Source organism: Orcinus orca, chromosome 12 (assembly GCF_937001465.1).
Source record: "Orcinus orca chromosome 12, mOrcOrc1.1, whole genome shotgun sequence".
Classification (NCBI taxonomy): Eukaryota; Metazoa; Chordata; class Mammalia; order Artiodactyla; family Delphinidae; genus Orcinus; species Orcinus orca.
In genome coordinates, this window is record NC_064570.1 from 15,646,574 (window position 1) to 15,674,562 (window position 27,989).

A 27,989-nucleotide genomic window follows, 5' to 3' on the forward strand; every position below is an offset into this window, starting at 1 on the left:
AATTGGCTCTCTGCAGCCACCGTCCCTCGTACGGTCCGTTCCAATCAGGGCTCAGCGGGAAGGGGCGGGATTGAGTGGCGCGCTCTGTGCCTCTTGCTGTCCCTGGCCTGGTTGCTTTCGGCATGGAGGAAATTTATGCTAAGTTTGTGTCACAGAAAATCAGCAAGACCCGCTGGCGACCGGTACCTCCGGGAAGCCTGCAGACCGTGGAGACTTTCGCCACGGGCTCTTGGGACAATGAGGTACCCCCGCTCCCGGCCCGGGAAGCCCCTTCCTCCTCCTTCCCTCCTGGAACCGAGCCCCCGGCCGCCGGCGCGCGAACTCTCTCGTCTTCTGGCTCCTCTCGCCCTTCTCTGTCCCCCAAATGCACGTTTCAGGCTCGGTTGCCTTGTACCTCAGAGCCATCGATGGCCCCGTATCTCCTCTTTTTTAATGATTATCATTCCATTTGCCTGGGATGCTTTTAAAGCAAGGTTGATTGAAGGCAGGGCAAATTTTAATTTCGGAGAGTTTGACATATATTTCATCTCAAGATAAAATTTTCTGCTTTACAGGAAAATTATGTTTCACTGTGGTCTATTGGAGATTTTGGGAACTTGGACTCTGATGGAGGATTTGAAGGAGACCATCAGTTATTGTGTGATATCAGACACCATGGTGATGTAATGGATTTACAAGTAAGTCTGTGTAATATCCAAAAGCTAACTTTTAAAAAACTGAGAGTGATCTTTACACTTAGAGATGTAAAGGACCTTAAAGTTTGTCTAGTCTCACCCCAGGTTTACAAGAAACTGAGTTCCCTATAGGTCATGATTTGCCAACATCATATAGCTGCTTAATGGCAGAATCAGGACTGGGGAAGGGGATGTGGAATTAATCCTAGCTTGTTTGTTTGCCTAATTGACCATCTACTATCTGCCAAGCACCGTTTACATAAGTTAATTTCATTCTCATCGCATGCTTGTTGAATCAAATACTGTTATCTCTGTCTTAATGAGAACACTGAGACTAAGATCTTTGGAGCATGTACTATGTGACAAATACTGTGTAAGGCACTTTACATGTTTTTGCTTTTTGAGTTCTCATAACAGTCTAGCAGGGATTAGTTCTGTGTTTTGCAAGTTTACCAAGGCTTAGAGAACTTAACTTGGCCAGGGTCTCAAAGCTGGTAGTAAGTGGTGGGAATGGAATTTTGACTCTCACATTTTATTTGCTTAGCATTTATAGGCTCTTTGCATTTTAAAATTGTTATACTACTAATTGAGTCAAACAAATGGCTTCCTCCCTGCTAATATTTATGAATCTATAACAAGCAAGAATTTTCTTAGTTTTTTGACCAGGAAAGAATTGTAGCTGCTTCATCAACAGGATGTGTAACAGTTTTCCTTCACCATCCGAATAACCAGGTAAAGAACTTTTGTTTGAAATCTCAATTTGCATTTTAATTTTTTTTAGGAAGGTTTAAAGAAGACTGTACTTAATAATGACACAAATAATAAAGTTTTATAGTCTTAAAACATGGAGGGGAAAAATCATTGTATTACCCATCTTTTAGTAGATTAATTCTAGAACCATGTTTGTGTGATCCTTCATTCAAATTGGGGATCTCTTATATCCTCTTAGGTTAGATTTAACAATATGGTATTCTGGCAAGTACTTTTCCTGTAATTCTCTTTTAAGATCCTAGTCTGGTCTTTTGAAGAAAGAAAGAACATTTTCTAGCTCAAGCATCATGAGAGAGAACAGGAACAGCTACTTTGCTTCAGATAGAACCTAGGTTTCAATTGAAAGAGAGGATATACTATATGAAGGCTTGACATTTTTTACAATGCCTTTCTTGTGTGTGCCAAAGCCTGACTGCTGATCTTCAGAGCACAGTGGTAAGGGCAGTCCTTTAAAATAGGCCCCCTTGAAGTAAAAGTTTTAAGTTGCGAGAAGAGAATGCTTACTTAGATTTGGGGATTAATCAAGGTCATCTTACTAATAGGCATGCCTAGTAAATACAAGAGCCAGGTCTAGTTAAATATTTTTCTTTTTTTTTTACTGTTTATTTCAGCAATGCTTTTATTTTTTATTTCTTTTTTTGGCTGCGTTGGGTCTTTTGTTGCTGCGTGCGTGCTTTCTCTAGTTGCAGCGAGCGGGGGCTACTCTTTCGTTGTGTTGCGCAGGCTTCTCATTGCGGTGGCTTCTCTTGTTGCAGAGCACGGGCTCTAGGTGCATGGGCTTCAGTAGTTGCAGCACACGGGTTCAGTAGTTGTGGCTCTCGGGCTCTAGAGTGCAGGCTCAGTAGTTGTGGCGCATGGGCTTAGTAGCTCCACGGCATGTGGGATCTTCCCGGACCAGGGCTCGAACCCGTGTCCTCTGCATTGGCAGGTGGATTCTTAACCACTGTGCCACCAGGGAAGTCTTAACTATTTTTCTTAATGGAGTCATTTGGAAAGCACTACGAGATTTTCTCTTAAATGTAGGCCAGCCCCCTTAAGAATTTAGAGTTGCCTTTGAACACATAATTACCTGATACCTAAAAACCATTTCTTTAGTTTGAGATAAGTTTGGGATGTTATTAAAAAGCGTTTCTTTTGAATCTAATCCGGTATATACAGAGCTTTAATGGAAGTAGTTTCTAGACCTTAATGCTTGGAAATACAAAGGGAAAAGAGTTACTATGTTTCTAGAAAGGTGTGAGACACAGTTTTAGTTGGGGAAAGCTCTAGTTTTTTGGAGCTTTGCTTTGATTAATCATAGCCTCATTTGTGACCTGTAGACTCTGTCAGTCAGCCAGCAGTGGACAACAGCTCATTACCACACGGGTCCAGGCAGTCCTTCCTGTAGCAGTGCACCATGCACAGGTGTTGTGTGCAGCAACCCAGAAATTGTCACAGTTGGAGAAGATGGTCGAATAAATCTCTTCAGAGCTGATCACAAGGAAGCTCTAAGAACTATAGGTAAGAAAAATCCTATTTCTTTAGTCTATTGCATAGTAATTGAGCAGCTACCATGTGCTAAGTAAATGCAATGCTAGGTGTTTGAGGGATTTAAATATATACAAAGCAGGATCCCTTTATCAAGACAGTATGTTGATAAGGCCTGTATGAAGGAGTGACTAGAAGAAAAAGAAATTTGTGGAGAGGAGAGCCAGAGGGGATTAACAGATAAAGAATTGAGGGGCAGGTGGCAATCCATTTAATCTAGGTTCCAAACCATAAATAATACTAAAAGGTGGCACACCAGATAAAGGGAACAGCATGGAGGCAGGGTAAGACCATTCAGAGAATGACAGAAAGTGTAGTTTGACCTGACTTTAGATATTTGTATAGGAGAAGTAAGAAATGAAACAAGAAAGGTAAATTGTGGTCAGGTTGTGAAGAATCTAATGCACAGCTGTAGAGGTTACGTTTTGTTAGGTGGGCAACTACGGAGCCATTGAAAGTTTTTGAGCAAAGGGGTGATGTACCCCGTGTCATGCTTTAGAAGGATTATTCTAGTGTAGTAGTTCTCAACCATACTTTGCACAGGCTTGCCTGAGGAGAGTTTTAACAGGCCATCACTGTAGACTTCCTAAATCAGAACGTCTGGATTGAGCCCATGAATCAGTGTGTTGTGTTGTTATGATTTTTAGTTCTGAGGAACACTATTTGTTTAGCTTTTAGGGACCACTGCCTGGTGGCAGTTTGGACAAGGGTCACAAAACAATTTAAGTGTATAGTAAATTAAGTGGTGTAAGTTTAAACACACTATGAAAAGGAAAAGGACAGTTAAAGCAATCAGGAAGGACTTCGTGGAGGAGAAGAGAGCTGATGAGGATAAAGATGTATAGATTTGAGATAAGTCAGCAGAATAATATAGGTCAGAATGAACTCTGTAGGAAGCAATGGTGTTTGGCTCAATAGAATGGAGGTTCTGTGTTAAGCAGTAGAGGGAAGTAAAGTTGGATATAAAGGAACCTGAACAGCTGTCTCAGAAATGGAGGGTAACAACCTAAAGTGGAAATAGAGAAATAAGTGAAAACTTAGCCCTCCATTTGGAAAACAGTTCAGATGTCCTGTGAGTGATATAATTTTTCTATTAAAGGAGAGTCCATTTTAACATGTATATTATTGCATTTTTCTATAGAAATTAAACTGTGACTTATTTAAAATTTCATTTGTAATATTTCAATCAGTGGAGGGAATGCAATTTAAAATTTTCATGGAAAAGGGGGACCTGTTAACACACAATGCTGTTTTCTTCATTTGTAGACAATGCAGATAGCAGTACACTCCATGCTGTAACCTTCCTTCGAACTCCTGAGATTCTTACAGTAAATTCAATTGGACAGTTAAAAATATGGGATTTTAGACAACAAGGAAATGAGCCCTCTCAGATATTATCACTGTAAGTTTTGATTTGTAATTTCAGTAGTGTGACGCAAATTTGTTTGACTGTTTATAGCAACTGACTTTAAACCATATTGTATTTTAATTGCATGCTAAGAGAATAATCTCTGACTAAATTTGATAAAGCAAATACAGTTGACCCTTGAACAATGTAGGGGGTTAGAGTCACTGACCCTCTATACACTCGAAAATCCCTGTATAACTTATAGTCAGCCCTCAATATACGTGGAATCCTCTGTATCAGAGGTTCCACATCCGCAGATTCAACCAGCCTCAGCTCATGTAGCGCTGTGGAAAAGTATTCATATGTAAGTGGATCCATGTTGTTCAAGGGTCAGCTGTATAGTTGGATGGGCTTGATAGTACCATGCTGCGTTTGGTAAATATTTGTTGTATTGATTCAGAAGTTTATATTAATCTCTTTGAAGTTTATGTTATTTAATGGGGAACTTCTTTTTGCTCATCAAATGATTCTATTAATAGTGGGAATATTCTATTAATATATTAATAGAATATTCTATTCTACTAATAATACACTCTAGATGTGATTGGGAGAAAAATACAATCCAAGATATTTTTTTGAGCAGAAATCCCCTTTCTATGTGTGCAATCTTCTCTTCTCTAATTAGAAAATAGCATGTGTCACGCTGGAAAAAAAGTTATATAAACTAAGCATTAAATAAGGTAGAGTAGAAGTAAGGAATATGCTGTTTAGTTGATATATAATGTCTTTCAAAAGCCAAGAAATGGAAGTGTTTTGCATATCTTACCATCAAATTATCTTGTTCCTTATGTGTCCAAATTGAAGAGAGAATGAATAACTCTGGCTTTTAATTCCCCCTCAAAATTTTAATATTTAGAGATATATTTAACGTAGTCAGTTTTTTGACATGATTTAAGTTTAGCCAGTAGCTCCAGCCACAAAATTATCATTTCATTACTGGAAAGAAACAGGTTTCATAGGTTATTCAAAGATAAATTATACTTTACAACTGTGTGAAGTCATTGTATCTCCCATTAAAGGACTGGTGACCGAGTGCCACTCCACTGTGTTGATAGACATCCCAACCAGCAGCATGTTGTAGCTACCGGTGGTCAGGATGGAATGTTAAGTATTTGGGATGTTAGACAAGGTACAATGCCCGTGTCTCTACTGAAGGCTCATGAAGCTGAAAGTAAGTATTGTGGTGATACATAAGTTTTTGGTGTGTGAGCTATACAATGTATTATAAGCAGCTTTCCATAATGATACCTACGGATCATTCTACAGCAGAGTTTTTGACTGAATTGTATAAATTTATAATAATTAACTAATCCCTTTTTATTTGAAATTTACATTCTTTAACATGTTTGATTATTATACACAAAACCGTAGTGATTATCCTTACATATTCATCTTTATGTGCTTCTTTTCTTAGGATAGTTTTTTAGAAATAGAATTGATGAGTCCAAAAGTTTGCATAATTTTAAAGCTGTGATTCATGTTGTCAAATTGTTCTACATAAAAATAATACGAGTTTATATTGCCACACCAGTATGTGAGAATGCACTTTTCCCATGCAAATGCAGGCTGTTATTTTTTATATTTGCTAATCTGTGTGTTCTTCGATTTATTATTGTACTTCTTTCTTTTTTTCTTTTAACAAGAACAAAAGATATAGGCTCTTGCCTTGTTTTTCATGTTTGTCATTTGATTTTGGTGGAGAGTTTTTGGCTGAACGGAAATTTTTCATTTTATCACCACGTCAGGGTGGATTATAGTTTTAAATTCTGACTTAAGAGAAGTTGGTATTAATGCTTCAGTAAAACTATAGAAGAGCAAACATTATACCAGTATTGCAACTTCTAAGTTTGTTTCACATTATTAATACTTTGGAAAGATAAATGATTTTTAAGATTATATTTAAGAAGCAAATAGAAACTTTTTCCCTCTTCCAGGTATGGCTATGTCCAGGTAAAAAGAATAAAAAGAAATAGGTGTGCCCTTAGAGCCTGTTGTTGCTAACCTAGTGGTAGTTAGAATTACAAACTTTCAGATCTCTTCTCACCAGCCCATTTTTAAACGCCAGCCTGTATTGTTCAACAAAACACACAGTATAGTGGCTTGTAGTGTATTTTGAATTCATCTTGACTCTTGGCTAGAAATAAGATGTTTTATAGAGGTTTGTTTTCTAATTTGAAAGTATATAAATACATAAGAATCCAGATTTGGGCAGTCTGCTAATGGCTGTATAGGCTGTTTTATTTTACTTTGTTTTAATGAAACAGTATGAATGTACTTTACACAGGGACTCACCAGCACACATTCCTTTCCGGAGGAAGGTGACCTTTTTGTTTTCTGGCGTGTTTAATTGTGGTAACTGTCAGAATGAAAATGCCAGCTTGCAAACATGTGCCTTGCACTTTTTATGCTACACTCTGAGCACTTTCTATGCTGCCTCTCTAAGGTTACCTAACCCAGAATCACGAAAACCCTTGTTCACAGACTACTGTTTCACCTTCATGCTGCAGCTGTCTTCCTAAGACGTCCTGGGCAGTCCTTGGCTCCCAGATACCTCTTGGCACACAAAGTTCCCTTAAAGTTTAGAGCTTGAGGAGTCCCCAGTCCCAAGCTGGCTTCTTAAGTCTTTCATTTGAAACCGGATCCAGATTTTTGGAGCATTTCCAGGTTTTGGTTTGCTGGGAGCTAGTTGCTATTTCAGTGATACAGGCCAGAAGAATCCAGAGTCTTGGCATGAGCCAAAATTGGACTATGTCTCTTAGAAATTCATTTGTATTCTACTTTTATGGTCTTCTCTCTCTTTCCAATAATATAACCTTCATGTGTTAATGACACAGGAATTGAAAATAAGAGAACTTAACAATTTTCAAAAAATCTTTTCAGAATTATTCCATTGTCATACTTTTCCATAGAAAAATTGTAATAGGTCAAATGACTAGCATTTATTTTCATTCATTTGCTGGCCCAATACACAAGTAGATTTACTTGACTTCTTTATCTTATCTACATGTTTTAGCCATTTGGAGAGTTACGTCTTTTCTTTGATCCTGAAGCCTTTGATTTTTATCACAGGCTTGGAGTTTGAAGGTGTGTGATGGAGGTTAATGGAAGGTGATGCCTAGAGACAGGGTTTTGATGTTTGTTCAACTAATCTATACAAGAATAAGCTTCTTGGTTCTTATCTTTTAGTGTGGGAAGTTCACTTTCACCCATCCAACCCAGATCATCTATTTACTTGTTCTGAAGATGGATCTCTCTGGCATTGGGATGCCTCCACAGATGTACCTGAGAAATCATCACTCTTTCACCAAGGTAAAAAATTTTAATGAAGATTCTTGTGTGTAATTTTATTATATTTTTAAATACCAAATTAGAAATTCTCGTATTTTTAACATTAAGGAATGACAAAATGTTTCCATTCTCTGGCTTCAAGGTAAATTCTAGTATCACAGGGCTTGAAATCTGACTGTCAGCTACTGACCACTGTACTGCTGATGACTAGAAATGCTGTTAGCTGGCTAACTTCGGACAGCCAGGGGTCTTGTTTGTGAGTACATTGTTGTGGGCCCTCATGCCATAGGATAGGCATTGACAGCTCTCTTATACTACATTGTCAAGGGTGTATGGCAAGACCAAAGTTGATCTTTTATGTATTAAGGTACTGGTTTCTCCTCAGACTAAAAGGCCCTGTCTCCTGATTAAAGACAGAGGTAAGTAAAGGTCAGCCAGAAACTATACTCTTAAAATCAAGAGGTATTTTTGTTTCTGTTTTTTTGCATTTTCTAACCTTCTTGTTTTTGAGTTTGTCTGTGGTTCCAAAGTTTATTTGTTCATTCATTCAGCAAATGTTTATCAAGTCCCTACCACGTGCTAGGCACTCTTCTAGGTGTTAGAGCCCATGACAGTGAGCAGAAAAGCCTCGAGGCTCATAGAGCAAATATTCCAGTAGACAGTAAGTAAGATAGATAATGTCTCAGTAAAAGTCCCAGCAGAAAAACAGAAACTACCCTGGATTTAGAAGGAATTGGTTTCACGTGTGTTAGAAGGGCTAGCAGAACAAAAGGGAATGGGAGGGATGCTGGAAGAGCAAATAGCAAAAAAAGAGGAATGCCAGAAATCAACAGTTGTTAATACCTCTGCTGTACTGTTGGAAGTGCTGTCCAAGTTGGTTCTGGATCAGCAGAAAAGGTGCCACCTCAGCCGGGGCTGGAATTACAGGCTGTGTTGTCGTTGCCAGGAACCTGGAGCCTTTTCCTTCCCCCACCCGACCCCGTCTGCCTTCCAGTCACCCACAGTAGTGCCTCCCATGGGCAGGGTCTGCCTGGAAGGCAGATGGCAAGGGAGCCTGGAAAAAGGAGTTTGTCCCTGCAAGACATAGTAGAGCACAGCAAAGTAGGAAAGGAGACAGCAAGAAGGAAAAGATCTGGACCAAATACCCTGATGCCTATGAAGAAGAGTGAAGAGAACAGGAGGATGAAGAATTAGCGGAGGAGGGGCCGCTTGGCAGGGAGAACATTTGAGCAGAGACCTGAGGAAGTGGAGGCACGAGTCACAGGAATGCGTGCCAGGTGGAGGAAACAGCCAATTCCAAGGGCCTGAGACAGAACAGCAAGGAGGCCAGTGTGGCTGCAGTTCAGCAGGCCGGGAGTGTGCGGAGGTGGCAGGAGCTGCGGAGGACTCTGCAGACAGGGATGAGGGCTTCAGGTTCTGTTCTGAATGTGACAGAAAGCCACTGGAGAATTTTGAGCAGGGGAGTGGGGTGATCTGTCTTACGTTTCCAAAGAATCACTTAGGCGACTGTGTAGAAAATAGACTGGGGAGAGGGATGGAAAAAACAGAAGCAGGGAGACCAGGGAGGAGACTTAGCACAGTGGTTCTAATGTTAATTTTCACAGTATTCAAGAGTAATATAAAATATAGGAGCAGTAAAAGGTAAACAAAAACTAAGAAGGAAAAATCTGAAACATCTCCAGAAAAATTCTGGAGAAGTGTCGCATGTGTAGAGCATGCAGCACGTCTATGCTAATAACTGCATGTATGGAGAAACTAAGAATATTATTAGTTTCTAATAAATAATAAGCATTAGCTAAGCACTTGGTTTTTTATTTCTTCTTCCCCTACCCCCACTATCTTGCCTTTGAGATTTTACTGTTTGAAGAACCTTGGTTAGACTGGAAAGAGCCATTTACTATATTCTGTGCCTAGTATCGCAAGAACAATATTAGACACTGTGAAAAGGTAAAATAAATATAATCTATACAACCTGCCCTTAAGAAATACTTAATTTAGTTATGGAGAAGGGGGCATGCAAAGTTAAATCATACAAGAAATGTTATAAAGTAGTAAGTTATTAGTGGTGCGTATAAGTGCTGAGGGTTCCAGAAGGAAGAGAAGCATGAACTAGAGTCATCTTCAAAGGCTTCTTAGAGAAGGAAGTTGAGTTGGGCTTTAAGAATCAGCAAGATTTAAACTCACTAATCTTTAAGCTTCAAGATATGAGGGACTTTGCCTTGTATTCCCAGCACTTAGCACACCGCCTGGCATAGAGTAGGTACTCAGCCATTTATTGAGTAAATGAAATCTGTCTTTATTTGATCTGGCAGAAAGTTGAAAGGAAAGAAAATTTCAAATGAAGGCTAAAACTGAAATATACTGCTTCTGCCCCCACTTAATCCTGCATTAAATGAAGAGCACTGTCAGACATAAAAGTGTATAATCTGGTAGTGTTCTTAAATTCTACTTTTAAGAACATTTACCTGAAATAAAGGCGAAGAATAAAAGGAGATCTAAAGCAAGTTGATTATATTTTTAGACATATAGAAGTAAATATATTTTTAGAAATATTCATGTAGAAATACATCCAGAAATTTTCATTTTTTGATTATCTAAGAACTTTGATTTCCATATATTATCTACATTTATTCTACTTGTCTTCTAGGCATTTTGGTACATTTCTGAGACTTTCCGTTAAAGAATAAACAGGAAGACAGGGTCAAAATGAATCTTGTGCTTTGCTGAAGATTTCAAGTTTCATAGCCATATTATCCCATGGAAATTTGAGTATTTAATATCACTGACTAAGCCTTTAGTCAAAAATGGTGATGTGTTATAATGGACTTATCAGCCAGTTATTCTTGAGAATTAAAACCAATATATATTCATCGCCTTTTTTAAGTATTAGAATTTCAGATGTTTACTAGTATAAAATTAGTCTTGAAAGAAGTTTTCACCTTTTCTTTTCTTTTCCCAGGAGGAAGAAATAGTACTTTTTTGTCTCATAGCATTAGTAACCAAGCTAATGTTCATCAATCTCTTATAAGCTCCTGGCTCATCACTGACCCTGCCAAAGACCGTATTGAAATCACAAGCTTGCTTCCCAACAGGACTTTGTCTGTGAACAGTTTGGATGTTTTAGGTCCTTGTCTTGTTTGTGGAACCGATGCAGAAGCAATTTATGTTACTAGACAACTTTTTTCATGAAGATACTAAAAGAGTTCATGTAAAACATACAGTTATAGCCTTTCAAATTCCAGCTTCTCTATGCAAATTTTTATTATTGGAAATTTGCAGGGGAAGCATCCATAAACTATTGTTAATTTTGATGCCCAGTTTCAGCCTTTGTTAGTTGAATATTCTTCTAATAGTTAGTAGCTAGAGTCTGATTAATGACTGATGGCAAAAGAATTGGACCGTGTGGAAGAACATCAGAGGGATCCTTGTGCTGATAAATGCACTGCCTTCAGCACAATTCTGGACAGCTCATGGAACCAACTCTTCATTGTTGATGTTGCAGGCCTCAAAAATGTCAAACCACCAATGGGTTCCTATCCTTTTTATCAACGGTGTGTGGGGTATACCCCTCCCTGGTGGCCTTAGCTAGTATTTATTCTTTTTTACCACAAGTATTTTCTTCAGTTCTTCCACATTTTATTTACTTAATAATTTTTGTAAACTTTTTTCAGAAAGAATTGAGAACAAAAATGGCAAAATTTTTGTAGTGTTCAAATTTTTTTAAAGGTAAAAATGTTTTGACAGTTTCCTTTACTGGAATGGGTTTGAACAGAACTCCGTCAGCTCCTTAGACCCAACTTTATTTCTCTTGAAAAGAAAAAAAGACAAGTACATTTTTCCTAAGGATTTTTGCTTTTATTTAGTTTTACAACGTAGTTGAAAATTGCTGAATTGGACACTGTGCAGTAAGATAGGATTTGACATTGATAAATGAGCTGACCTACAAACGAATTTGATAGTAACATGCAGAGACTAGTATGATGATGTGGTAGGAGTACAGAGTTTTGCCATCTTTATCTTTAATATTAATGATGACCTAACATGCAGTGTTTTAAGACAATTTTATGATATTGTCTTTCTAAAGTTTGTTAGATTAAATGCATTATTGAACTGTTAAGACCTTAATGACAAATCACTCCTATTACACAATTGAAGTGTATGTTTATTTACTTTACAATTCCAACAATAATTACTATGAAGTTTTGTCTTTCCGTCCCAATAAATATTTGCAGTTTTTTTATGCCACCTTACCTCAGGGTTTTTTGGATTTTGTTTTTTGTTAACATTTTAAAATGGAATACATATATGCATCTGCTGTTTTATATATATTTGGCTCAAAAATATTTGACTGAATGGACTTGCCTCGCGGTCCAGTGGTTAATGCAGGGGGCACAGGTTCGATCCCTGGTCGGGGAACTAAGATCCCACATGCTGCACAGCACAGCCTAAAAAAAAAAATCGACTGAAGATAATTAGTAACTTTGAATTCCAAAGAATCAGAGAAGGAAAGAAAACGTTGCTGATAGGAATTCTTAATCTGTTTATAGTTTTATTGCTGGGGCTAATTTTTAAAACTTTCTGTTATTACAAAAGTCATTCATTGTAGAAAAGACAGTCAAAAGAAAATTGTAAGTACTTAATCTCAAAGAGAGACAATTCTTTTCATACTGTCTTCTATCCATCAATGTATATAGTTTTTCTGTAAAAAAAAAAGAAATATACATGTTATATTTGTAGATGCACATTCTCTAGCAGTCAACACGTGAATTCAATAATAAAAATATAGCTAAGAATTTTCCTCTGACTTTATATTTCCCTTTGTATGAATGTCTTGCTGCAGCCTAAGCTACAGTGTCCCACTCTTCATCCGGTACAGGCATCCTCCCATTCTACTCGGCAGGCTAACATCTTTGCTTTGAATGGCCCAGAGTTGATCTCATCACTGGAAGACCCTAGCTCCCAGGTGGCACATTTTCCGTGTACAGTGAATGGCAAACTTGTTGTGCCTCTGCTTCGATCCGTATTATCTGCTGCTGAAAAGTTTGAAGGTTACATGTACGTTGTTAGCACCCTTCTCAGTTTCCAGCAGCAATGTATACAATTTCCCTTGATCACTACAGTAAGTAATTGGTAGAGGGGGGGAACCAGACATACAGGCTTAGCATACTAGCTTGGAATGGAAACAAGTTTGAAGTTTGAAGCTTTGATTTGATTTAAGGGTATTTGTAACCATAAGTAGAAGGAAGTACATTTGAATAGTGTTACATTTTCTATCAATTGAAGAGTTCTGCCAGGCTTAATAAGAAACATAAGAAACTTCTCTATCCTTATTGATAAATAAAACCCTAATTTATGAATTTGTTAATTCTCACTGCTTTTATTCATGAAACTATCAAATAAAATTTCTTTTGAGGGCTGTAGGATCTCAGAGGTGAAAGATATCTTGGAGGGCATCTCCATACTAAATTTAATCAACACTTCCACAGCACCCCCAACAAATTATCATCCAACCTCTACTTGAAAATATACCATGATAAAGTTTCCCATTTCCCAATGTAGCCTCCTTGTTTGGATAGCTGTAATTGATATTGCATTATAGCAGGGTTTTAGTGTGTGAGTGGGATCCAAAACAATCGTATAAAAAAAGAATCATTATTCTGGGTTAATGAAATGATCATGTGAACCTATGAGATGGAACCAAACACCATTTTATCGAATTTGCATTCTGTTGGGGCACTTTACTATAAGGTTCAACTAAATAAATGAATTTTCACATACTGAACTGAAATTTGCTTCCATTTGTCTTCTTTTCTCAGGAGCCACAAAAAACAAATTTAATTCTTTTCATCATATATTCAAATGTTCAGAACTACGTATTGTAGCTTCTTTGGGGTAAACTTTTAAAATCCCTTCAATGGTTTCTTGTGGGCAAGGTTCCCTTCCCCACCTTTCTTGCCCTTCTTGGCTAAATCCTGCATACCTTTCCGGACTCCTCTTAGGTGTCATTTTCTCAAGAAAGTTCTCCCTGGCCTCTGACAATCTGGGCTAAATTGTACTCGGCATCAAAAGCCCATTGTGCAGAGCTTATATTGTGCTTACAGCCATTTGCTAAGCAGCCTGTCTCCCTCTACTGGACCACAAGTTCAAGAACAGGGCCCATGTCTTAGTGTTGTGTGAACAATGTTTAACACAGTATCTGATACATAGTAAGCCCTGAATTAGCCTGAATTGAACTAAACTCACAATTTTGTTTTCCCTTTAAAAAATAAAGGCCATCATTAAAGTGTGACTTCCAAAATGAATACTTTTCCAGTGGTGTCTGCCTTGCTGAGAGTATGACAGAAATCTGCCATCCTGGTTCTGGGTACAATATTCCTTTGTAATGCTGTCTCAGCTTATTTTACCTATTCTGATATTTGTTCAATTGACTGCTGACTAGTTTAACTTAAACCCTTAATTTTCACACCTGATACTCCCTAAACCATACCTCCCTATTCTTGAGTTAATGCCGATGATTGTGATTCTTACTATAGGTCCTTCCTGTTTAAGAAGACAAATTTTCTTTCACTTTAGGAAAGAGCTAACAATCACCTTTGAATCTTTTCTGCAGAAGCTGATCGTTTTCAGAATTGCCCAGTGTGCTCTCATCCCATTGGTAAGGAGATAGGTTAAATGGACTTAGGCCCACCTCCCAATTATCAGTGACATATGAATCATTGGTATTTGGCTACAGTTGTTGAAATATTTATAAACCAACCTAACTCATTGACATTCTGCCACATTTATCTTGTTCATAAGGCTATGTGAGAAAACACCTGTGCTACAGCTATCATCCTATCAAAATTTTGGCATAATTGAAAAATTCCTTGTCCTTTGTGAATAACACTTTTATTTCACAGTACTGTGGAAACATCCTTTTAATAATCCATTTTAGAATCTTGTCTAAGAAGCATACTAAGTTCATGAGTGTATAGTTTATATCAAGCCTTCATTTAAACTTATGGTATCAATATGATATCTAGCTCAGACTAATTAGATGGTCTGAAGCAGTAGCAGTGCTCTTGTTTTACAGATAATGTAACCTGGGGGGAGCCAAACTATGATACGCAACTATTTAAACTATTTCATTGGTATCATTCTGAACCACAATTAATGTTAAGTGGCAACACAGAATAATTAAATAACAGCCTAGACTACAGTCATCTTAGCATCAAAACAATTACAACATTTCACTATATTAGTAGAGGGAGAAAACCACAAAGGGGGTGGGGGTGAGAGGAGAGAAGTAGAATGACTAGAGTCTAGCTGATCAGGTAATAAACTTTAATTAATTAAAAATAAACTAATGGTCAATTCCAAACTGTCATGACTACTGGACTTTGGGGGAACAGTAGCTGACAGACCAGCCTAACATAGCCATCAGACATGCATCAACTGTCAAAACAATTTTTGTACAGACCATGGTTATAAGAAGCTAAATTGTAATTAATACTAGACTGTAAAATACTAGCTGCAACAAATCAAAACACAGATCTTACTCCTGCATAGTATGGAATCAACTTATTAGCCAGAGAGATCCTACAAGCAAGGATTCCCCAGTAGCAATGAGCACACCAAGAACCCAGATTTGGTTTCTAATACCATTCTCCAGTAAAAGGAACCAAGGCTCCTTGGAGGGGCAGGAAATAAACCAGATAGTTTGGAACATTTTGTAGTCCCAGAAAGGAAGAAAGTTAAGGAAAAAAAAAAAAACCACAATGATGGGAGTATGTTATAGGGACACAGAAGCTAACTGGAAGAGCTCCAATAGCCAAAGCTGGAACAATCTGATCAAAAACAATACCCAAACTATTAAATAAATATCCATGAGTCCACATTGATAAGAATAAGTGTTTGAAAAAAATGGATGAGAGACAAATCTGCTCAGAATTCCAAATAATTTGTGTAGATTCTCCACTCCCAAGGAGGTGGAACACAATTCACTCCTAAGTGTGGGCTGCTCATAGTTGAGAGCCTTCCCCTAAGACAGTGTGAATTCCTGGGAAAGCCTGTGTTCTCAGGACCACAGTGCTCTCCAAACTTTTTCCATGTGTGCTGCCTCTGTTCCTACAGTCATCCAAGCATGAGACTTGCCCCTTACATCTGTTGATAAAAACAAAATGAGACAACCTACTATACATAAAATAGATAAGCAACAAGGATTTGTGGTACAGCACATGGAACTACATTCAGTCTCTTGTAATAACCTATAATGGAAAATAATATGAAAAATACATATATTTAGAACTGATTCACTTTGCTGTATACCTGAAGCTAACACAGTATTGTAACTCAACTAACAAAACAAAAACCACACAACTACAACAAAATCAAAATATCCCTCTTCCATGAAGCACTGAAGAGTTGAACAGGCTGAAGCTGGACCAACGGTTTTCCATCACAGCAACACAAAGACCTCCAAACACAATGGCAGGTATTGCCATTCTCAGACATCAGCACCCTTAGTAGGCATTTTCCTGGTCTTTCACCTCCACCCACTCCCAGTCTCAGCTACGTTTCATCCTGTTGGTTGGTTCTTCTATCCTGAACATTCCTTCTCTCCTTTCCCTGCTCTTTTCTCCCCCTACTTCACAGGAGTAAATCTCTTAATATATAGAGCAATTCACTGAGGTCCTTGAATTATCTAGGAATTCTCCCAAAGACAGTAGTTTTTGGAGATGCCCATCTTTAGGTTTAGAGAGATGAAGAGCTTAAATAAAGAAGTTCTGAGGGTTGGTGACAGAGGTGACAAGGTTTAGGTGGCAGTCTGCTCTTCCAGATACATAATCCATGTACAAAGGACAAGCAAGCCCGTGAACATATTAGATTCATATAATTCATATTAATTTTGAGGCTGAAAGATACCCTGCAGGTTACTTAGTTCTCCAGCTGAAGAAAGTAAGACCTAGAGCTATTAAGTCAGCCACTTTGGGCCATGTCTTCTACAGACTCTGTGATTGTGGAATACAAATTTTTAACCAAGGGCTCGTGGAATGTAATCTTTTAACAGGTTTTCACATTTGAACTTCTGGATACAGTAGCCAGCAACTAATTCAACATCAGAAAAAAGTCTTAAAAAAATTGTCTCTAGTAAAAAAGGATGAGATATTTGAAAATACTAAGTATGTATTTTCTAGAGGCAGAATTGGCAAAGGCGCTCTTTACAATGGGTGGGCGGTACCTTTAAACATCATAAAACCATTGATCCCATCCCAAACTTCTAATTCAATCTAACAAGAAATAAAACCTCTTCTCGCAGTCACCATTATCCCAATTACGGCAATAACGACTTCCTCTTCTACCGAGTCGGCTGACATTAAAAATCTCTAAACTCCCTAATCTGTCCTGGTTCGAGAATATACTAATCTGGCTGATTCAGAAACTACTTACGGATTTACTCGGGAAAAGAGTGCTAAGCAAAAATCAATTTATTTCAAAGCGTCTAGAAATCCCGAATCCCGATGTCCACAGCGAGGTTCTGAGAATTAAACTCCTCCAAATGCGCATCTTTTATCCTATATTCGTCCATAGAAAGAGTTCAACTGAAAAGAGATAGACAATGAAATAAATGAGTGGGCTTGGGATGGGGCGAACCTGACGCCACCAGCCGGGGCGAGTCACCTGAGCAGAGCAAGGCAGGGGCGACGCGGAGCGACGCTCGCAGACACGCAGAGAAACGAGCGACTACGGAAAGCGGGAGGCCGCAGGCGACGCGCTCACTCCCCGTCGCCGGGCGGGCCGAAGCCCCCAGTCCTCGGCCCCCGCGCAAGCGACGCCGGGAAATGCCCACATCCGGGAAACCTGCAGCGGAGTGCGGCGGCGGCGACACCGAGTGGAAGGCAAAATGGCGGCGGCGGCGGCCTGGTGCTAAAGGGAGAGCCAGGTCCCCGCGACCCCCGCGACGGGCCGCGCTGGCCCGCGGCAGTCCCCCGGCGTCTCTGCCCGCCCTGCCCCACCGGGGATACTCGGAGTCCCCGGGACGGCCTCCGGCCGCCTCGCCGCCCGCCCTCGGGCCCGTGGCCGCTGTCCAAGAGCCCCTCTCTCCCCTGCAGGTAGGTCCGAGGCTGGCGTAGCGGGTGGGGCGCACTCTCTTCTCCCGCGCCGGAGTTGGCGGGGCGGTGGCCGCCGGGGCCCACGCCCATCCCCGCTGGCGGGGGTCCAGGGGCTGCTACGGACTGGCGGGCCGGGCCGGCCCGGTGCGGGCCCGACTTGGCTGGTTGCACGGACCTGAGCGGAGCCCTGCCCTGGGGAAGCGAGGGTTGGCCGCGTCCGGGGCTGGAGGAAGAGCCCCGGGCTTTGCGGCCTTGGAGGTTCAGGTTGGGCTAGGAAGAGCCGGTGTCGCCGGAGGCCGTGCGCGGACTCCCTCGCACCTCCACCCTTATCCGCAACACGCACGGGTCAGCGGTGTTCAGGAAGGAGGGAAAAGCGAAGGGTGGGAAAAGCGAAAGGTAGTTCTGAAGGAAATTCGCAGTAACAGAGACGCAGTTCTTTCATCCCAGAGGGACCCGATGCTGGATATACCTTGAAGAAATTCTCGGAATTTCTACTTACAGTCCACTGTAAATAGGGTACTGTTCATAGCTGGAAGGAGTAGGAGAGATGGAGGGATCTCTGTGGAGTAGGCGTGTGTATGTAAATACAGAAAAGGAAGGAAAGGAAATTAAGGGAACATTGTTTATTATAACTTCAAAAAGAATTTGTATCACAAAGAATGACTCTCAGGTGACTTGATTTAACCCCATTCTCCAATTGAAAGTTCTTTTCTAAGGGAAGAAAATGTAATGTCTGTTGACCCATGTGTTAATATTACTCAAAATATATCGTCATGTAGAAGTTATTCATAAATCTAGTGAGAAATAAGTATAATCTCGCACAAATAATATTGTTTCATTCCGGTTAGGGAAATGAATTTGAATCATGTGAAGCTTGAATTTGAATCATGTGAAGCTTGTCCGGCCTTTATGGATTATATATTGAGGATTAAGAATTTTTTATCAAATTTCCTCCATGTGGAAGAAACGGTAGGACATTATAATTGGAATGAATGTTCTCTGCTAAGGTGTCTACGTTTGTGATTTAACTCAGGTTATTTCTGTGATAAGTTGACAGGTAAAATGAGCTAGTTGATTCCCTAAGGCAGTGGAGGAATTTGACTGATTTAACAGTAAAAGAAGTAGCATTGTGTTCCTCTGATCGGCTGCTCCTGCAAGAAACTAGATCATGGTACATGCCAGGGAAGGCGCATTTTTTTCTATGCCTGAATATTTATTGAATATGACTTGCCACTCTTCAAAAGCAAATAATAAAATACTTCTGCTACATATTTTTGATATCATGTGTGGATATCCTTCTGTAGGTTGAGTTTTTGTTTTTGTTTTTAATGCTTCTCCTCGTTACTCTACGTAAATGTAGTCTAGGAACAGTTTCAGTTCTGGTTATTTAGTTTTTGTTCTAGATGTTATATTTACATTAGTGGGGGATTTTTGTAGACCGCAAAAGTTATTTAGTCATTGATCAACATTTTTATCAAGTAGAAATGGCAGTCATTTTTCAGCATGAAGATAAAATATGGTGATTGTTTTCACTTTTGATAAGTTAATTCTTAGAAACTGAATTGGAGAAGATGTCATCAGTATGCAGAGATTCTTGAATATTGCTGTATGAACAACTAAGACTATGGTGCTAAGACAGTACATATTACTGTTGCTATTCTTATGACTGATTTAGTCAAATTTTGAGACAGGCCATCTTTCTTAAAAACCTAATTCAGGGCTTCCCTGGTGGCGCAGTGGTTGAGAGTCCGCCTGCCGATGCAGGGGACACAGGTTTGTGCCCCGGTCCGGGAAGATCCCACATGCCGTGGAGTGGCTGGGCCCGTGAGCCATGGCCGCTAAGCCTGGGCGCCCAGAGCCTGTGCTCCGCAACGGGAGAGGCCACAGCAGTGAGAGGCCCGCGTACTGCCCCCCAAAAAAAAAAAAAAAAAAAAACCTAATTCAACCTAAGGTAACACTGTGAAATCTTCTATTGTAATGGGATCTATTCTTCTTCTAAGCTGGACAGTGATATTTGTTTGGACTCACATTTTCACATTTGATGAAGGTCTGAACTTTCTAAGAAATGGAGGTTTTGTCTTTTCAGTCTAACCAGTTTAAGTATCTCTTCAAAGAATGTGAGTAGTTATAATCCCTTAGGAAAACTCAAGATGTAGGTATGGTAAAAAGAGCCCTGGGCTGGTTCAGGATGTGTCAAGTCCATTCCTAGCATGATGTTGAGATGCCTAAATGGTCTTAGGCAGGACACATTACCTCTCTGGATCCATTTGCTCATCTGAAATTATAAATATATATATGTAGATATATAGGTAGATATACATATATAGAGATAGATATACCTATCAATCTATCTGTCTATATCTATATATCCCCAAGACACCTATGCTCTGTCAATCTGTGATCTAGTAGGAAAAATAAGTTTTATTTGACTGTGCAAAGTGCATTTGGAGTTCAGAGGAGGTTGACAGCTACCAGTTCAATGAAAACTTCAGGAAGGAAGCATTTGAATGGGACCTTCAAGGTTGGGTATAATTTCTACAAGAAGAAATATGGCAGAGGGGCTCTTCCAAGAGTAGTGAACAGGAAGAGTAAGAACATGAAAGTAGAGAAGCACAAAGTACATTAGCTGAGAGCAAGTAATTTGGCTTGGTTAGAATCTGGGTAAGATAGTGGAAAGAGTAAGAAGATAATAACTAACATTTATTGAGTCGGGCACTTATTCTAAACATTTGACATGCATTAAACTTATTTAATGCTTAAAATAACCCTATTTAAATAGGACTATTATTGCGCACATTTGAAGATGAAGGAACTGAGGCACAGCTGAGATCACAAAGCTATTGTAGTTACTGGTAGAACTGGGATTTGTACCCTGCTCTTTGACCCAGATCTCTGACTTTAACTAAGTTAAAGGAATCATTGAGGGTTCTGGAGTAGGGAGGTAGCATGATCAGAACTATGTATTAGGAAGACTCATCTGGCACCAGTGTAGCATGGGTTAAAGAGGTAAGCTGTTTAGTGTTGAAGTGTTCTTCTAAAAATTCTCTTTACTTATTAGAGTTTTCACATATCAGTTTCACGTTTGTTAATGCCAGTGTCAACCATACCTTGTTGGAGGGATTGTAAATTAGTATACCTTTCTGGAAGACAACCTGACAATAAGTATCAGAATTTTAAATATGCATTCTCTTTGACCCAGCAATTCCACTTCTCGGAATTTATCTTAAGGGAAATGCTCAATAATGGGTGCACAAGAATTTTTTTTTAATGGATTGTTTAAATGGTTACAACTCAGTAAATATACCAAAAACCATTGAATTATACACTTTATTATTTAGTCAGTTAGTTATTTTTGGCTATACCACCGTGCAGTATGCGGGATCTTAGTTCCCTCACCAGGGATTGAACCCGTGCCGCCTGTAGTGGAAATCCCAGCACAAGAATTTTTATTGCCACAGTTTTTATTAACTAATTTTTATATGTAGAAGGAATATGTGTATACATGTAAGCTATGAAGCATAGTAAAATGAACATCCATGAACTTACCACCCATCCTCAGAACTAGAATATTACCAATACAATTGAAGTTATCACTGTTTAAAACATTATTTATAATAGCAAAAATTGGAAATAACCTAAAGGACCATCAGTAGGGGATAGATAAGTTATGATACGTCTACATGATGTAATTCAATGTATAGTTATTTTAAAAAGATGAGGTTGAATTGTCATATTTCCTCAGTTCCAAGACACCATTAAGTCTAAAACAAGCAATCTGTTTAGTAACAATTTTTCAGGGGAAAGAAAATAAGCATGGTTTTTAACTAACCTTCAATAGAATACATTTATCCATTCAATTGTATACCATTCAGTTTTTTTGAGTCTTAGCTTTATTCACATTCAGAATCTAGAATTCTTCTGATTTACTTTGGGCTTTGGTTAGTTAACAGATAGCATCATGGTGGCGTGCTGCTTTTCATAACCCCAGTTAATTATCGTGAACCTCTTTATTGACTTTATGATTGAGTATATGATTTTGAGGCATGTCGAAGAATACTGGAGTTTTGTCTTCCTTTCCTTTTGCTTAAACTCTTAGTTTTGTTTTTTCTCCTGAGTTGAGTGAGTTATTGTTAAAAATTAAACAGCTTCTTCTGAAGGTAACTCAAAAGGTTTGCCAGGTATTTGAGTGCTTGTACTTCATAAAAGACTTTTACCTTTGAAAATTCAGTGATCTCACCTGAATTTGGCAGTTGTTTATGCCTTTAATTGCATTGTCTTTTTTTTTTTTTTTTTTTTTGGCTGCATTGGGTCTTTGTTGCTGAGCCCAAGTTTTCTCTAGTTGTGGTGAGTGAGAGTTACTCTTTGTTGTGGTGTGCAGGCTTCTCATTGCGGTGGCTTCTCTTGTTGTGGAGCATGGGCTCTAGGCATGCGGCCTCAGGAGTTGTGGCTTGCGGGCTTAGTTGCTCCGCGGCATGTGAGATCCTGGACCAGGGATCAAACCCGCGTCCCCTGCGCTGGGAGGTGGATTCCTAACCACTGTGCCACCAGGGAAGTCCTGCATTGTCTATTATATGACAATTTCTGAGTACATAATGCTGCATTATAGTGGAATCTTTTTGAAGACATTTGAGCATTAATCAAGGGTCTAGATTCAACCATGTGGTGCTGCCAGTGAAAATAATACAATTGAAGTGACAAGGAAATTTGGCCTTTTATTTATGGTCAGGTTAGCTATGTGTGTTGTCTGCTATTCCAGAACTCCACTTTGGAGCTGGCAAATTCCTTTTAATACTGATTTTAAGATATGCTCAGTTTCAGAAATGTTAAAATGTGGAAAAGCATGTATCTGAGAATCAAGAAAACACTATACTTTATGTCCTAGGAAGACATTCATAGTATTATGTTATTCTTTTGCTAGCATGTTGGGCCCTAATCAGCAGTAGCTAGATTCACAGGTCCTATGGTCCATATGTCCAGTACTCTCTTCATCAGGTCCGGATATAGCTCCTCTTGGCTCAGAGACCTTTGAAGTTATCTTCGCTCTCTGTCTCCCACTCACTCACCACATTACACAGTAGTAAAACAGGGACAGGAGGGCATAATAAGCACTACTGTTAGAAAAGGAGAAGAATGAGAAATAGCAATTGCTGATAAAATAGTTTTAAAACCACCATAGGCAGATCTTGTGAAAGCAACCAGCGCTGGAGGAAGGGGAGATTCCTTTACTGGACCTTGATTCAGTTGTCTGGGAGGAACTCCCTCATCCATTGTTTTTTGTAACTGTTGGCCATTGCTCTCCAAGAACCTCCTGGGAGTCCTTTTTCCTTAATCATCCTTGGTCACCTATGAAGTGTGAGCTTTGGGGGAATAGTCCGTCTTTGGAAGGTGCAAATCTTTCTTGACTAAGTTACTGCTCGTAGGAGTTGAGAGCCCAAGGGTTTTAAATTTTGAATAGTTGAAGGGTTTTTTAGTTTGAGCTTGAGTGGTTTTTCAAAAAAAAATTTTTTTAACAAAACAGTTTCCTCAATTTAGAAAGCTTCTGATGTGTTTAATTCCAGTCAGTTGCATGTGTCAGTAACCATAACCAAAGTTCACATGTGTTAGTAACCTCATCCAAAGATTTGAGAACTCCCATTTCACTTCTCACTTGGTTATTTGAGGGAAGGCCATACCCTTAACGTTGGTTTTTGTTGTTGTTTTAAACCACTGAGGTACTTTAATCAGCCAAGAAGTTTCAGTGGGCACCTGCGCTCAGAATCTTTTCATCCTACCTCTTCATGTTGGGGTCTAAAAGCGAGCTGCTTTTCCAGTTCTGCAAGACTTTAAATTAATGAACCCTTTCTGTCCCTTTCTATTTTTGTTTGCAAATAAGCTGCTTTTTTTCATGACCTTGTCATTTATTTGTATTGCTTTGCCAAATAGCCAGTAGCAGCCAGCATACGCTTCTAAGATTCTCTTTTCTAAACTCTTGTCATAGAACTACAAGTTCAGTAGGCTGTTTGTTACCTTGTGAGTTATAACAGGCAAACCACTTTATCAAGTATTTTGCCACTGTGAAACATGGTTCTCCATTTTTCCAGCCTCCAGTATCAGTTCCCTTGAAGCCCTCAACCTGACCACTTGGCCGTACTGGCCTACATTATAGCGGCACCTCACTTCTAGGTACCAATTTCTGTATTAGGGTAATGAGAGACTACGTATACAGATAGACAATGGCTAGGTCATATATGAAAGTAGAACTCTGACCCACAGTCTTAGTAGCAATAGTCCCAAACAGTCAAGTCTTGGTCAGTAGATGCCAGCTTCTCTCAGGACCAACAAGAGAAAACCAAATATACTTCCCAAAACAATCACATAGGATGTCCCACTTTTAGTTAGCTGGCCTCCAGCTTCCTCATGACAGCAGCCTACAACTAGAGCATACCTGAAGTCTTTTTCCGCTTCCCTGCCTGCCTTTGAGTCTCTGCTAAACACTAGTGACAGTGGCCAACTCCCTTCCAATAGCAAGCTCTGAATAAATAGACTCTGCTTGTTTTGACGGTCTTTATTGCCACAATAATATTAGGCTGTTTTGTGGTAACAAATCCCAAAATATCAATGACTTAACACAACAGAGATTTCCTATCTTGCTCACACACAGTCCAATGGGGGTCGTTAGTAAGCCATCCAGTGGCTTAGGAACCCACAGTCCCCTATAATGTGAAGCTACCATCTCAAAATGTGACCTGGATTGTCATTGAAGCAGGAAAGCAACAGATGGAGAAGCACAGTGGCTTTTAACTGCCTTGGCCCAGAATGGACACACATTACAGATACCTACTAGCGGGGCTTTGGCAACTAACTGGGAAATAGAGGGCAGTATGTTAGTGTAGTCTCTGCCACAGGTATTAATCAAAAGCAATTGGATGAAGACATGCCACATTTCCTCCATTTCACCATTTCTGACATCAGGTGATGCAGATCATATTACAATTGAAATGAACATTTAAACATAATGTTTCTGTTATTTCCCTTGAAAAGCTAATGTTGAAACAATATTGTTACATAGAATTAATGGTTTCTTTAAAGAAATCCTGTGTGTTTTAGTGTACTTTGTATTTGAATAAGAATAATTTGTAAGGCGGGGAGGGGAAACTGGGATGAAGTAAGAGAGTAGCATTGACATATATACACTACCAAATGTAAAATAGACAGCTATTGGGAAGCAGCTGCATAGCACAGGGAGATCAGCTCAGTGCTTTGTGACCACCTAGAGGGGTGGGATAGGGAGGGTGGGAGGGAGGCTCAAGAGGGAGGAGATATGGGGATATATGTATACATACAGCTGATTCACTTTGTTATACAGCAGAAACTAACACAACATTGTAAAGCAATTACATTCCAGTAAAGATGTAAAAATAAATAAATAAATAATTTGTAGCAGAACCATTCCAAGATACAGAGCGCTATAGTCATTTCATTTTCTTTATTTTTTTGCTTTTGGTTTTGGAAAACTCAAGTATACACAGAAGTAAAGAGAACAGTACAGTGAACTCTCATGTACCCATCACCCGGCTACAACAATCATCAGTTTATCACTTTTGTCTCATCCAAATCTCCATCCACTTCATCACAAAACCAAATTACTTTGAAATACCAGGCATCATATCTTATTCACAAGTATTTCTACATGTATATGAAAGAGCTAAGTGTAAACTAATCATTTATTTAAACCTATAACACATTATCACATGTATCCCAGAACTCAGTCATTTCTGTGACCACTGTGCACTCACTTGGATGTTAGGAATGTTAGTCAAAGTACAGAGTTATAGAATATAGGACTAGAGTGAATCTCACTGGTCCAGCGTTCTCTAAAGTATATTACATAGAGCATGAATCCCATAAAATGCTCTGGGGGAAAAAGTTCTTTGGTCAGAAAAGTTTGGTCAACACGACATTCTCTTCTTGTAAAGTCACATGATAATGTAAAAGAATGACATCATATTTTGTGTGTTACGATCCCATTTTGATTAAGAGTAATATATGTTAGAGTATGAAGTATTAATAGTGATTGTATTAGTTTTCTGTGCCTTATGTAACAAATTACTACAAAATTGAAGGCTTAAAACAACATAAATGTTTTCTCATACAGTTCTGGAGGTTAGAATTCTAAAATCAGTATCACTGGCCCAAAATCAAGTTGTTAGCAAGGCCACTCTCCCTTAGGAGGTTCTAGGAGAAAAGCAGTTCCTTGCCATTTCCATCTTTCTTTTGGCTGCCAGCATTCCTTGGCTTCTGGCTGCACCCTCTAGTCTCTGCCTCCATGGTCACATTGCCTCCTCCTATTCTGTGTATCAAATCTCCCCCGCCTCTCATGCATGTACTGCTCAACTGGATAATTGTTAATAATCTCCCCATTTCAAATTCCTTAATGACATCTGCAAAGTCCCTTTTTCCAAATAAGATAACATTTTCAGATTCCAGGGATTTGGAAGTGATTATCTTTTGGGATGGCATTATTCAGCCTACTACAGTGATTCTCTCTCTGTTGAAGGAGGGACTTATGAGGGACTTCTACTTTACATAATTATATAATATTTGAATTTTTCAGTAAGGTCCATCTTTTTATAATTAGAAAAAAACCAAGATTATATTTTCTTAAGAGTAAAAAGAAGGAATAAATCACCTGCGTTTATTAGTTTAACAGATATTTTTGCACTGCCTGCTGTTTACCAGTTTCTGTTTTAGGGGGATGGAAGGCAAATGTAGTATCTTGACAGAGAGAAACAAAACTATGCTTATTTTGGTTTTTCTTCTCTCTCAAGGAGAATGATCTTGGAAGTGGTAAAATAATAATAAAATGATGGCTAGGGGGCTTCCCTGGTGGCGCAGTGGTTAAGAATCTGCCTACCAATGCAGGGGACACAGGTTCAAGCCCTGGTCCAGGAAGATCCCATGTGCCACAGAACAACTAAGCCCGTGCACCACAACTACTGAGCCTGCACTCTAGAGCCCGCGAGCCACAACTACTGAAGCCCTCGTGCCACAACTACTGAAGCCCGTGTGCCTAGAGCCCGTGCTCTGCAACAAGAGAAGCCACCACAATGAGAAGCACGTGTACCACAACGAAGAGTAGCCCCTGTTCACTGCAACTAGAGAGCCCGCACGCAGCAACGAAGACCCAGAGCAGCCAAAAATAAATAAATAAAATTTTTTTTAAATTTTAAAATTAAAAAAAATAAATAAAATGATGGCTAGGGACTTCCCTGGTGGTCCAGTGGCTAAGACTCCGCACTTCCACTGCAGGGGGCACAGGTTCGGTCGGGGGACTAACATCCCTTATGCCACACCGCCCGGCCCAAAAAAAAAAAAATGATGGCTAACTTGGAGTTGAAACCCAAAATAAGTGAGATATTAAAGGATTGCCTAGATGCTATAAATTAAGTGCAAACCAGATACTGAGAGAACTGACATGTGACATTGCACAACCACTGTTGTTAATCCTTGATGATGGAGAAATGATAGGTTCTATACTGGAAGTGGAAAATATCTTCCCTTTTAGAAAGGGTAGAGAGTTGATTCTGCAACTTTAGACTGGTGAGCTAAGTGTTAAACCTAGAAAAATTCATTAGTAAGCATTAATATTCTGGGAAGGCTGAGGGGAAAAAATGCTTATCATTAGAGACCAGCTTTCTTCATAAAAGCACAAGATGTATCAGTCCGAATTTCATTTATGAAATAATTATCAGTAGATTGGGTCATGTTGTAGACAGACGTAACAGTGACAAAGTTCATTATTTTTGTTTTTACAAAATGGAGAAATGTGGGCTGCTTGTCAAGTAGAATTTGATTGATTCATAACTAATTTAGCAGTTGTACCACAAAAGTACTGATTATTGAGGTGAAGTCATCAGGAAACTGTGCCTCTAGTGGTCTGCTTCAGGACTTCATCCTGTCTCAGGCCTTCTGCAAATATTTCTGTATGTGTATATATGTAATTAATATCCATAAATATAATTTTTAAAAATAAAAAGGTTTATTTTTAACAGCTGTATGATACAATTTATATACCATAAAGTTTGTTCATTTAAAGTGCATAATTCAGTGTTTTTTGTTTTTTTGTATGTTTACAGACCTGTACAAGCATCGTGATAATCTTTTTTTTTTTTTTTTTTTTTGAAACTGATATGGCTCTTATACTGGGCTGCATTGCCTTTGGGGCTGTTGCAGCCCTCCTGTTCTTTTTTT

At 39.1% G+C, this 27,989-nt stretch overlaps 3 protein-coding genes across 5 annotated transcripts in view; 2 read left to right on the forward strand and 1 right to left on the reverse strand.

Annotated features, from left to right (window-relative positions):
* The first annotated feature begins 67 nt into the window (after positions 1–67).
* NUP43 (nucleoporin 43) lies at positions 68–13,456 on the forward strand. 2 transcript variants are annotated; one of them, XR_004476653.2, is made up of 9 exons: positions 68–242; positions 555–677; positions 1,329–1,406; positions 2,765–2,945; positions 4,239–4,374; positions 5,400–5,551; positions 7,567–7,689; positions 7,811–8,087; positions 10,628–10,756. XR_004476653.2 is itself a non-coding variant. In XM_004263723.4 (8 exons), exons 1-8 carry the CDS (start codon positions 123–125, stop codon positions 10,855–10,857), a joined length of 1,143 nt encoding a protein of 380 aa, XP_004263771.1. In that variant the 5' UTR covers positions 68–122; the 3' UTR covers positions 10,858–13,456. The 2 variants fall into 2 exon arrangements, 1 of the variants encoding a protein (XP_004263771.1); XM_004263723.4 differs by lacking the exon at positions 7,811–8,087 and having other exon boundaries at positions 10,628–13,456.
* Positions 12,196–27,888, reverse strand: LOC101281625 (translation initiation factor IF-2). The gene is given in 5 exon segments (XM_033408189.2): positions 12,196–12,367; positions 17,098–17,249; positions 17,509–17,875; positions 17,877–18,029; positions 27,877–27,888. Coding segments are annotated over 4 exon segments (564 nt in total). The 3' UTR covers positions 12,196–12,367; positions 17,098–17,217.
* Positions 17,622–27,989, forward strand: part of LATS1 (large tumor suppressor kinase 1) — a 41,669-nt gene continuing 31,301 nt past the window's right edge. Inside the window, exons 1-2 of one of the 2 annotated variants that reach the window (XM_033405060.2) lie at positions 17,629–17,759; positions 18,608–18,728. The gene's annotated coding sequence lies outside the window, so the exon portion shown is untranslated. Of the gene's footprint in view, positions 17,760–18,607; positions 18,729–27,989 lie in introns of both variants that reach the window. The other variant, XM_004263724.3, reaches the window with a different exon arrangement.